This window comes from Nanorana parkeri, unplaced genomic scaffold, assembly GCF_000935625.1.
Source record: "Nanorana parkeri isolate BGI_ZX_2015 unplaced genomic scaffold, ASM93562v1 scaffold838, whole genome shotgun sequence".
Classification (NCBI taxonomy): Eukaryota; Metazoa; Chordata; class Amphibia; order Anura; family Dicroglossidae; genus Nanorana; species Nanorana parkeri.
In genome coordinates, this window is record NW_017307106.1 from 215,212 (window position 1) to 227,321 (window position 12,110).

Here is a 12,110-nt window from a genome sequence, read left to right on the forward strand (position 1 = left end):
AAAAAAATAAAATAAATAAATAATAATATAATATATATATATATATATATATATATTTTTTTAGTATGGAAACGTTATACACCTAAAGAAAGGCACATAATAAGCCGCTCACCTTCATCATGGTAATGGCAATGTAACGTGCTTCTTTTACAATCATTGGTTCATAGGAAGCTTCAAGCTTAGGTGCAGAAAGGCCGCCAAAAGTCATATCAGAGCCTGAAGACGCGGAGGTTGATGGACTGCCTGGGATACGAGGAAGTTTTTTCACCTGCTCTTGTTGAAGAGAGGTCTTCTTTTGTGAAACGGGAACTGCTTTCACCTCCACCTGAAATTAAGCCAAAAAACACAATTTTGAAGGAACATACTGTACATTGCACATGATACATAAATTCTAATGTAAGTGCAAAATGAAAAATAAATAATGAAGGCTGAATAGCTAGCAGCAGTAAATACAAATTATATTTTGGTTATTTTTAAAAAGGGAAAAAAATAATCTCAGCCAAAAGTAGCAAATTGGTTGCAGCAGATTCTGTTAATATCTCGGTCCTTTTACTGAATTCAAAGATCAAAGTAATCAAGCTCTCCTCTCACATAGTGACACGAAACAGGCCATCCTAACTCCGGGGTAGTGAATTAAAATACAAGGAGGTCCGGCAAGCATCGAGCAGAGGTTTGAATCACAGTCCAGACAGAAAGGTCACTGTACCAACATAATGCCCTGTTTTTTTGTTGTTGTTAGAACTCCCCCATACACATGCCTTACATGCATGTGTTCATTCGAATCAGATGGCAGGGTTGGCAGGATAGGTATTAAATATTAATTTATTTGTATTTTTTTTAACTAACAAGCCCCTGACAGCATTTGGAGTTGACAGGTTCTCTTTATGGAGACATCAGGGGTCTATTAGACTCCTGATGACTCTCCTGTACCTCCAACACAGACATTAAAGCACAGGAATGTGCTTTATCTTCTGTTTACCCGGCACTTAGCTGACTCCTGACTGTTCTGATTCAGAAAGCGCTTTATGCTTCACTGATCACAGAGCAGCGGATCTGCTCCTACTCTCCATCCTGACATGTTCCATGATCCCGGGCCCCCCAGAGGAGCAGGGGACCCAAAAACCATGGTGAGGGTGGGTGTTTTTGCAGCACAATAGCAGCCTATTACAGGTGATCTGGGTGGCTTCACAGCCACCCAAATCACTTGAAATTGACGAGCTGGCCCTGCTTGCCTGACATCATTATTTGATAGCATGCCAGCAGTCCTAGGAAGCAATGACTGAAGCAGAGGGGGCTGGTGAATCCACTGTCAGCCAGCTATAACCTAGTGCAGGTCGGCGATTGCGGTCCAAACAGAACCACCACACGGTTTGTATCCAGATCACAGTCTGTCATTTAGTGACCGCTGTTCTAACCTGACCAAAGTATCCAGGGCATGCTCTGCCAACAAGTAAAACTATTCTAATGCATTCTAGATTTTAATGATTACACTGTGCATTAAAGCTATATATAGATCATTTCAAGCAATGTGTCTATATCAAAAAAAATCTCAAGACATTTAGAGTGATCACTAAATTTTTCATTCTTGGAATTTGTGTCTCAAATAGCCTGAGAGCCACGTGAAAGAACTGCAAAGCAAGCAAAGACAATAGTTTAATAATTTTAATAGCTCAACATACCTTCATGTTTGGCACATGAACAACATCACCATACTGATCCTTTGTCTGTACAGTTATAGTAGTGGGCCAGCCACATCTAATATCATCTTTATTAAGGATTAGGGAAGTCTTCTGTGGATCAGCATATGAATCTGGTTGAAGCCACCTAAAGATACAAGACTTGTTAAAGTTCGAAAAGTTCTAGTAATTTTTCCTCAAACAACTTTTATGCTACAGCGGTCTCAGGGTATTTACCCTAAAATCGAATAGAGAAAGTTTAAATGACAACAAGGATACAGAATAACAGCTATTTTTATGGAACCCAAAAGAGTAGTAACGCCTGAAGCCATAGTTTGCCTTTGAATTTTAGACCTTTATTTTTCGTCTAAATAATTACATTGTGGCTTTTAATACTTAAAGTAGAAATTACGTTTCTGCATAAATTAAAAAATCTATGGAGACCATTCACTCTATTGTGTAGTCATGCCATGTTATAAGCATTAGTGTGATGTGGTACCATTCATTCTAAATGGACTTAAAAGTAGTATTAAGGTCTGGGCTTTTTTTTTTTACCTTAATGCATTCTCTGCATTCCGGTAAATACCACCCAGAACATTTTTCTCCCGTCAGTCCCCCCCCACACCTGCCTGTCAGCGACGCACGTCCCCGCCGCCAGTCCCAAAGCGATCCTCCGTTCCCCGCACTTCCTGGTTGCAGGGGGGAGGATACTTATTGCAGAGGAGCCATCAAAGAAAGAAGTGGCGTGGCCTACCACAGGGCTGTGTGCGTCTATGGACGCACACAGCCACTGCGGGCACGAGCGTGCACGGATGCCTGCGGGGGGAGGAAGAACGCTGTGGGGACCCACTTAAAAACGAGGAATTTAAAGAAAAACAACAGCCTCAGGCATAGGTGGGCATCCATTTAGCAAATATAAAAAAAAGGAAGGTTTAATATATCGCTTTAAATCTGAATGGCATCCCAACGCACATGGACAGCAGAGTACAACACGCAGCAACAAACTAACGTGCATTGCCGTGCACTGCCGGAAATAGTATATGCATCCTTTTTGATGTGGTAGGCAGCACATTAAAATAAATGGGCTGCCCATAAGATTATATGTAAATGTAATATATTTTATGCATGTTATGTACTTGTAAAGTCCTCCCTTGTTTAGATATCCAAAAGCCCTGAGAGTGCTGCTAGGCGTCACCATCTTGGATGTGATGTCAGCAGCCCCAGGAGACTCAAAACTTTCATTCATGTGACACTTTATGGTATTCCACTTCGCTCCTCCCCCAGGAGCTACAGAAAAGGATATGCAGGGGGGTTAAGGAAGGGGTGGAGATGCTGGGCCAGCACAGAGTGTAGTTAATAATTTATGGATGAGCAAAAAAAACTGCATGTACATTTTTAAAATACTTGATTTTCCTGTGCTTTTATTTGCAATTTTGTATTTTTTTTTTGTATTTACATGTTCTTAGTAATCTCTGCGGGCTTGTTCACATTAATTGCAGTGCATTCCAGCAGCTACCGCCCGCAGTGTGATCGGACGCATGGCAAAACATTGCCTGCGTTCCGGTCTAGGTGTTTTAGGCAGGCTTGACAGCTTTGTGGTGCGACATCCTTCGGTAAGCCGCACATGCGTTGCATTAAAGTGACATTAAAGGATATTTGTTTTTCCCTCTCCCCAATGTTAGTGTAAGGACTTACCTTAAAGCATGCCTCTTAATCGGATCATCTTCTTTCTCTTACTGTCCTTTCAGCTGTCCCTCCAGCGATGATGCGGGTCTCCAATCCAGAGTCGACTCCTCTGATGTCCCACGGAGTCTGTGCGGGTGCACACTGCTCCATAGACTTACCTTGTGTCTCTCCTCGTCTCCCAGCCGAACATCTGAACTGCGCATGCGCCAGCCCCAAGATCCTTTGCTGCCGCCCAAGACTCTTCAGATGTTCGGACGGGAGCATGCAGCGAAGACACAGGTAAAACCTGTTTTAAAAGGTTTTGGTTTTTTTTGTTAAGTTTTTGCAGATATCTACTGCTTGCTAGCAGTAGATACCTGCAAAAAAACTGTGAGGGTTTTAATAACCCTTTAAGGCAGCCCATTTTTGGTTGCTAATGCAGAACCTGTTTTGGCAATGCACAAAACCACAACATAATATAGTGCAATACAGTGTGTTTGAATAAGCTAATGTGCATTGGGATGCAATTTTAAAAAGACAATGTGCATGGTATGTTACCACAAAGATGTGTAGCCAGTCCTAAAGTTATTTTACTGCTTGCTGAAAATATGTAATAACTAATATCCATAGTCTGGACTAAGATGCATTTCAAAATTAACAGGGATGGGGAAATGTAACATTTCCTTTTTTTTTTCTCATTCTACATAATGGAGAGCTGGTTCTCCCTACCCAGTTCAATGGCAACATATATTATTAAAACATTGATCTCAACATTTAAGGTTATTAGCAAAAAAATAGATCACTACAAAAAAAAAGTATGCTGCTTCTGAGAGGGAAAGACAATAACTGCATCTACTATGCTCCAAGAAATCAGAGAAAATGCAGTTAATGTCAGATGGCCGTCTGATATAATCACAATGGGGAAACATTGTGGTTAAATTGTACTATAAGGAGCCCCAACAGAGCAGCTCAGGAGTTGAAATATTTACTAGGTTGAGTGCTGGGACCTTTAGCTGTCAAGCCAGCAGCCTCAGCATTAAATCTGCTTAGAGCCTCTGCAGGCATGAGAATCAATCCAAGTTCAAGAACAGCTGTCTCAGTGAGCTTTTTAAATTGTATTTGGGACTGGAGTGTTCACAAAGAAGACCTACAATCTTTGTATTCACATGGAAAAAATTCCTACAGAAAATATACCAATTTGTACTACAGGTATAGAAATTCTTAATATAGGTATAAAAACAGACCTTGCCAAACGTCCACCACTAGACCCAGGCACACAAGTGATGAAATCCTCTAGAAAAGACTGCTCGTTGCTTTGAATCTGCAAGGGAAGGTTTCCTTCTAGAGCTTCCAGTATGGTTGGAGAATGAGACAGAGCAAGGCCTTTTCCTAAAATCCCAGAATGAGTTTTGCACACCTATAGGGAGACACATGCACTCCAGCAAATCCATTTTATTTTAATAGGGTATTAGTACAAAAAAGTCACGATCTTGGGTGTATTGTATGTGTAGAAGGGAGAGTGAATCCATTTGAGATATGATATGTAACAAGAGCAGCTGCCACATGCTTATACATTTTGATTGGTTGATTAGTTACAGTACACTGGTTGTCCCTATCGAATGGGCGAAGGACCATTTTTCTCTCTATACAGTGCTTCTTTAATACAATAGCCAACTTTTTGTTAGCAGAATACTCTATTTTAGCTGTAAACTACTACAATGAATTCACTACAAGAAGCAAAAGTACCCCTAAAACTCATCGGAAGAACTTTCTGAGGTACATATATCACTGGTTGAGACTATGACTTAGCTAATCACCAGCTAAATATGACTTATTTTAACTTTTACTTGGACTCATCTCTAGCTATTGACCATGTAAAACATTTAAAAATACTAGGTGAACTATCCAGAGCCAAAGGATCACAACAGAATCTTTTTAGCAGAACAAAAGAATTTGAGAGGGTTGTAAGAGCGGCACACTCATGCTGTACAGGTATGGGTTATTTGCCAATATGGTGCTAGATGCAATGTTCGTTACATTGCCCCAACTAACAAACAGTGGTAAAGTGCAAGTCATTCCCTGCCCAATGCTTCAACGACTAAAAAGATTTGAATATTACTCTTGAGATCATAATCAACTGCTCAGGCAAGATTCAATTGAATCAAAGGGCAGTCTGGTTTGTCCTGGCAGGGATACCAGACCTCCTTTACCAGGAACAGATAGGCTACATGGATTTTTAAAGCAAAAGCATCATTAGCATAATTAATAAGACACATCCCAGGGACATCCCACTGGGTAGGCACGAAAATTGAAATCATCCAATAAAACGTAGTTATTTGTCACAGCTATCAGATAGTTAACTGTCCAAAACCACAAAATCACTCCCAAAGTTGATGTCATTTAGTACTTGTTTTAGCAAAAAATCTAGTTTATCTGGAATGTTCATTTAAGGGAACTGTGTCTGATACAGTGGTCTTTGCTGCAGAACTAAACCTGTCTAGTTTCTAAAACTATTTTAAGAATATATTATTTTACCAACAGGTCAGAAGGCCTAAGCATTGCAGAAAGGGGAAGTCTAGCAAGACTGTGTACAAGGCTGGTGTAAGACCAAAAAAAGTGTCACTAGCTCAAATTCTAGTTTTCTGTCATTTAGAAAATGGAATTTTGAACACCAAATGGATTCTTAGCTTAACAAACTTTTCCACCTCAGGTTTGATAGTTGTAGTTATTTACCTGCAATGCAGCCTCTTCAACAATCTCCAAATCTTCTTCCAATTCACTACCTGATAAAGAAAATGGCAAAGTTACTTTACTATTGAACTATATATCCAACATCTTAAGCTGCCCATACACCTCACAATCCGATTCTACAATACATGTACAAACTCCTGTAGTGCTACCAAAGCTATGCTTGTTTCATATAAGATATGCCCTTGCACTACATAGTTCTTGGTACATCTAAAAGAAGATTTTACAATAGGATTAGAACATGCATGGCTAGCTTTACTCTTCCAAATGTACTGCAAGCTAAAAGACACGCTAAGAACAAAAACTACTAATTACTCACAACACACATCATTGGACTACTCATTAAATGGGACTTTTTCAGCCTAAAAAAAGAAATGGGTATTCATCCTTTTGTCCCTCTTACAACAAGTGAATTTCCAATTTTGCAGTCATATTGGGATAACATTTATGTTATATGTGTAACATGTTCCCATTCACATAGCATAACCTAAAAAAAAAGAAGAACTTGCTCAAATTTTAAGCACTTTTTAATTGCTTAAAAATCTTAGCTAGCTCCCCCCATGCAATGTTGAGGGGGTTGTGGGAAATTAGGTTAACTAACTCTGTCTGTACCGTGCTGGAAGATTTATTGTCAGTTGTAAACTAGATTCCACCACTGTCTGTCCTAACAAAGGGTAAAAGGCTAAAGGTGCCCATACACTGCACGATTCTCGTACGAGAATCGCGGGAAATCTAATGTTTCTAATGTACGGTCGCACGACTTTTGTATATCGTACGCTTTTCTGCTGGTTTTTAACATGATCGAGAGATCACTGCCGAACGGGCCGGTGTGCGCACGCGCACACTGCCCGTCCAGCATTGCAATCATCGGAAGCCCGCCCCTCAGGGGGGCGGGCTTGCGATGATGGCAGGTACGATCTACCTGTCCAAGATGGGCAGATCGTACGTTTTTTAAATTACTTTACAACCCTCGCAAGACAAAAGTCTTGCGAGGGTTGTAAAGTGTATGGGCACCTTTACAGGCATTGCGTGTTAATGAGTGGAAGCTCTGTCTGACCATATAGTCTCAGTTTCAAACTCATCAGTGTAGCCTGGAATCAGCACCAAAGCCTTCAAACAGTTAAACTGTAAAAAAAAAAAACTGTTTTTAAAAATGATTTTTGGGTAGGATGTGTGAAAAGGAAAACAAAACGCATATTGGAGTCTTCTCAAATTTGACTGCAAAAGTGCAATTACACTTTAAAGTGGAATTTCCAAGCATTTTTAAACCATTTAAAGTCCTACCTAACAGCAAACAGAAGATTTCCTGCACTGCAAGGGTTAAGCGCTCGTTTTGGTCTAGGGTTGAAAATAAATCAATTTAAAAAAAAAAGATATATTCACCAGATCCTTGGTCCTGCTTGGCTGCTAGACTGGTCCCCGCAGCCTCTTTTCCCCCTGGGCTCCGGTGGTCTAAGCCCTGATAATATCACCACGTCTATGCAAGGTCCATTCACTTGCATTAGATGTGAGGGTGGCGAGGGATATTCCACAGCCGGGGAGGAGGGGGAGAGAGGTGAGCGGGTGAGTATTTTCTTTAGTCCATTCCCTATACCAAAATGAGCAGTTAACCCTTGCAGGGTGGGGGTAGCCCCACTGCAAGGGTTAATTTTTTGAAACTCCTGGAGATCTGCTTTAATTGACCAGTTAGTAGGTTGGAGACAAACTATGACCTGCCGTTTGTGCAACATGACAGACATGACCTGAATATCAATATTAGCTGAATAGCAAGAATATCAAATAAAGAATAATGTAGATGCAACAGTACGCGCATATGTGTATTCTAGTATTGGCCTGGAGTTCCACAATACTTTTTTTGATGAACAAATCAGGACCAAACTTTCAAACAAATTATCTATTTAATTGAATAACCCACAAATATTGTATTACCAATGGGGAGAGCCAAATCTTTCTTCATTAAAGCGGCAGCACATATGCCTCCTAGGTTGGCAAGTTCTTTCTCCAGCTGGATAATCCCCTAAAACAAGATAAGAAAAAAATAATAGAGTTATTAAAAAAAAAAAAGTTATTTAACAACAAACTGATAAAAGTGTAAGTGAAAGGTAGGACACCAGATGAAGAAGAGTAATATTCCATTTAGGTTTAGAGCGGTTTCGCGCGTATTTCATACAGCCAAATAGGCACGGACAACCGCTCTGTTGTAAATGGAGCCTTAGGCCCCTTTCACACTGGCCGATCAGGAGAGGATCCGTCAACAGATCCTCTTCTGATGAGAGCGGCACGGATCGGATGTCACCACTGTGACATCTGTGTCCGTACAGTTTTTCCTCCATCTTGCGACGGAGGAGAAAACTAAGTGCCGGGCCCCATGAAAGTCTACGTGTCCATTTACATCAGATTACTCCCGGTCCATCGAAACGGATCAATGATCCGTCTGTTTTACCAGACCGAGCCGGAGCTAACCAGGTGTAAACAGACAATCGTCCGTTTAAACCCGGCTGTCCATAGACTTCCATAGAGTGCCCGATTGGGTCCGGCTGAAAAACTGACAGGCGAACCTGATGGGACTGCTCATGTGAAAGGTGCCTTAGAATGCATGACAAAGTGCAAATGGTAAATAAAGCAAAGAGTAGACCTAAGAAACATCGAGGTATTTAAACACTCAAACATTTTTTTAACAAAATCTCAAGAAATATTTCAGCAAAAACATTAGTAACATCTGTTGGAGTAATGTGCACAATACTTTCAGCAACTGGAATTTTACAAAGCAAACGATACTTCTGCTTCAGGCTATCATGTTTTTTTTTTTTTTTTACAATTTATACTTGAAAACGAAAAAAAAAACCCACAAACCTCATCAAGTCCTGCGCTAAATTCATAACCAATGGCAAAACACTTGAAGCCATAAAAAGAAGCCTTTTCATCTTTAACATAGTCTGATGCAGTTTCGAGTGAAAACATAGCCTCATTGCCTGCAAGGAGTAAAACAAACACAAAAATGGATATTTGACAACAGCACTCTTAAGGACTTCCAAAAGAAGAGAATAGAGACATCAGGCTTGGCAAAGGAGAAAATATAAAAGGCACATATCTGTCTAGACCAGTGGTTCTCAACTCGTGGGTCGCGACCCAAAAACGCCGTCCGGCTTCCTGAAAGCCGGGGGCCGTATAATGACTCGCTCCCCAGCTTTCTGATTGGCCGGGAAGCTTGGTGATCTGCTGCATGGAGTGAGCATGGAGTCAGCTTCCCTGCCAATCAGGAAGCCAGATTGCGTGTAATAACCCGCCTCCCTGATTGGTTAGCTTCCAGACCAATCAGGAAACCGGTTGGCAAGTCATTACCCGCCCCCCTGCTTCCTGGGTAGCCAGAAAAACGCCTCCATGCTTCCTCCTCACCTGGTGGCAAGGGAGCATGGAGTCAGCTTCCCGGCTAATCAGGAAGCCAGTCGGTGAGTCACTACAAGCCGCCCGGCTTCCTTAATGGGACTCCCGGTAAAAAAAATAAAAATATTGGTACTTGTACTCGATACTGAAAAACCGGTATTGGTGCATCCCTAATTTCATTATAAAGAGAGCACAGTTTAACAATACTTTTACACTGCTATGTATGTTTCTAAACCAGGGCTGGACAAATCCCAGAAGCAAGGTAGCTAATGCACCATAAAAATGACAGCTGGTGCCTAACTTTTGAGGTTTTCTCTAGTTGTTGTCAATGGAGCTGGCTTCCAAATTCCTATTGGCTCCCGAATTTCAAATTAAATTCGTCCACCCTTATTCCGAACTGACCATTTATTGCAAACAATGCTTACATATATGACCACTCACCAACAACAGGTAGAGTCTACAATACGGGAATGCAACCTTTGGTTACCTTAACTATAATGGCTTAGTGGTTAACACTTATGCCTTGCAGCACTCGGGTCCTCGGTTTGAATCCTGGCCAAGATACTATCTACATGGAGTTTGCATGTTCTTCCTGTGCTTGCATGGGTTTCCTTAATGTACTCCCAGTTACCTCTCACACTCCAGAGACATGCAGGTAGGTTAATCATCTAAATTATATGTGTGATGGGGTCCTTATATTGGAAGCGCCTTGACAGCAGTAACTCCCTGCGCTACAACAATGACTGCAATAAATATATGAATACAACTAGATTTTAAAAGAAAAATCATATCTACTCGGGGAACCAGAACAATGGCAAAACTGACACCACCTGACTGCAACATTAAAAAAAGTTTAGGTTAGCAATTGTGGTCTACGGCCACACTTGTCAAAACAATTAAGGAAGCATGAAGAACAAACTAGCATTTACCTGGTAATATTAAGACAGCAGTTGGCCACCCAGAGGAGCCAGAAAACTTCTTGAGCTCAACCCAGGAGTTAAGGCTTTCATGAATAGGAAGCTTTGGTCCAAAACCTGAGATATGTGCATTCCGGCCTGGGATCAACAGACGCAAAACATCTTCTGGCTGCGCAGTGCCACACTGAGGGTCAAATTCCACAGATATCCACCTCACACATTCAGGGAGAGAAACCTGAAGAGCAGACAATGAAGTCTTGTTAATTTTGTAAAGAGAGCCACAATAGGAAAAGCACCCTTCATAAAGGTTTTGTATTAAGCTTCATCAGTGATGTAGAAAACAAGCAAGCCCATACCTTATACTGCATCACACTGGCTGCCTTGTACGGGTGCTCACTTTCCACCACAGCATAGTGACTGGAGGTAGTACATGCAGAGAGCTGCTCAGGCTGATTGCCAGTTGTGCTGTCAGTTGATTGGTTTGGATTAAAGAGGGGAGGGGCATATTTTTGGTTCAAAATGGCGACTGATGGGAGCAACTGCTGCACGAGACCAAATACTTCAACAGCAGCCTGTAATTGAAAAAAATGGATGATTAAACATGGCAATAAGTTACAAAAACTGAAATAACTTACAGCAAAGCAAATCTACACTCAGATGTGAAATGAGTTGCAAAAGTAATACATTCTGCTGTAAACATCAGTATATATAGTACAGTATAGCGTAAAAAGTATGTGGACACCCCTTAAATTAATTATAGAGATGAGCGCTTCCAATGGGAGGTACTGTTAATGCTACAACATACGTTTTACATTTGAGACAATTGTGGGCTTCCAACCCTGTGGCAAAAGTGTGGGGAAGGCCTTTTTCTATTCCAGCATGACTATGCACAAAGGCAAGTCCATAAAGACATAGTTTAACAAGATTAGTATGGAATAACTGACCAACTCTACTGAACACCTTTAGGATAAACTGGAACACCAATTATGAGCCAGGTCTTCTTATCCAAATTCAGTCCCTACACTCACAAATGCTGCTTTGGCTGTTTTCCCACAAACATGATTGGGAGGGTAGGTAAGGTCCCAAAAAATGTCCATGAATCTTGGAATACGATGTTCAAAAAGCTCATATCGTTGTGATCGTCTGGAGTCCACATACTCTAGAATTGTTATAGCAGCCATTTTGGTTTACAGATTTTCTCAAAAGTTTAAACTAATACAATTAAAATTTCAGGTATCCCCTCTAGATTGGGAGCTTTATTTTTGGTAAGATAAAACTCCCAAAGGCTTATAAACCCATAACTCAAAAAATAGGATTTTTGTACTCACCGTAAAATCCTTTTCTCTCCGTTCATTGAAGGACACAGGGCAACAGATCGTAGATCCTGAATGGTAGGGTATATCGCCACCTGCAGGAGTAGGACGCTAGGCACATAACTAAAAAGACAAGACAGCCTAGGGGCGGCCCCTGCTGGTGGCCCAACCCCTCACTTGCTGACAAGTCTCCAGTAAGTAACAAGCAGTTAGGAGTGTACACCCCATAAAAGAGGGCGGGGCCTGTGTCCTTCAATGAACGGAGAGAAAAGGATTTTACGGTGAGTACAAAAATCCTATTTTCTCTCCCGTTCATTGAAGGACACAGGGCAACAGATCGTAGATCCTGAATGGTAGGGACGTCACCAAGCAGTAACACACTGAGGGATGGGCAACAACAAACACAA

The 12,110-nt window shown here is 41.2% G+C and overlaps 1 protein-coding gene across 1 annotated transcript in view; it reads right to left on the minus strand.

The window, feature by feature from the left end:
* Positions 1 to 12,110, minus strand: part of MYCBP2 (MYC binding protein 2, E3 ubiquitin protein ligase) — a 243,252-nt gene that overhangs the window by 89,271 nt on the left and 141,871 nt on the right. The window contains exons 41-48 of the mRNA XM_018565383.1: positions 10,747 to 10,962; positions 10,403 to 10,625; positions 8,943 to 9,061; positions 8,019 to 8,106; positions 6,075 to 6,124; positions 4,586 to 4,758; positions 1,680 to 1,824; positions 113 to 325 (exon numbers count right to left, since the gene is read on the minus strand). Of these exons, the coding sequence (XP_018420885.1) occupies positions 113 to 325; positions 1,680 to 1,824; positions 4,586 to 4,758; positions 6,075 to 6,124; positions 8,019 to 8,106; positions 8,943 to 9,061; positions 10,403 to 10,625; positions 10,747 to 10,962 (1,227 nt within the window). The remainder of the gene's footprint in view (positions 1 to 112; positions 326 to 1,679; positions 1,825 to 4,585; positions 4,759 to 6,074; positions 6,125 to 8,018; positions 8,107 to 8,942; positions 9,062 to 10,402; positions 10,626 to 10,746; positions 10,963 to 12,110) is intronic.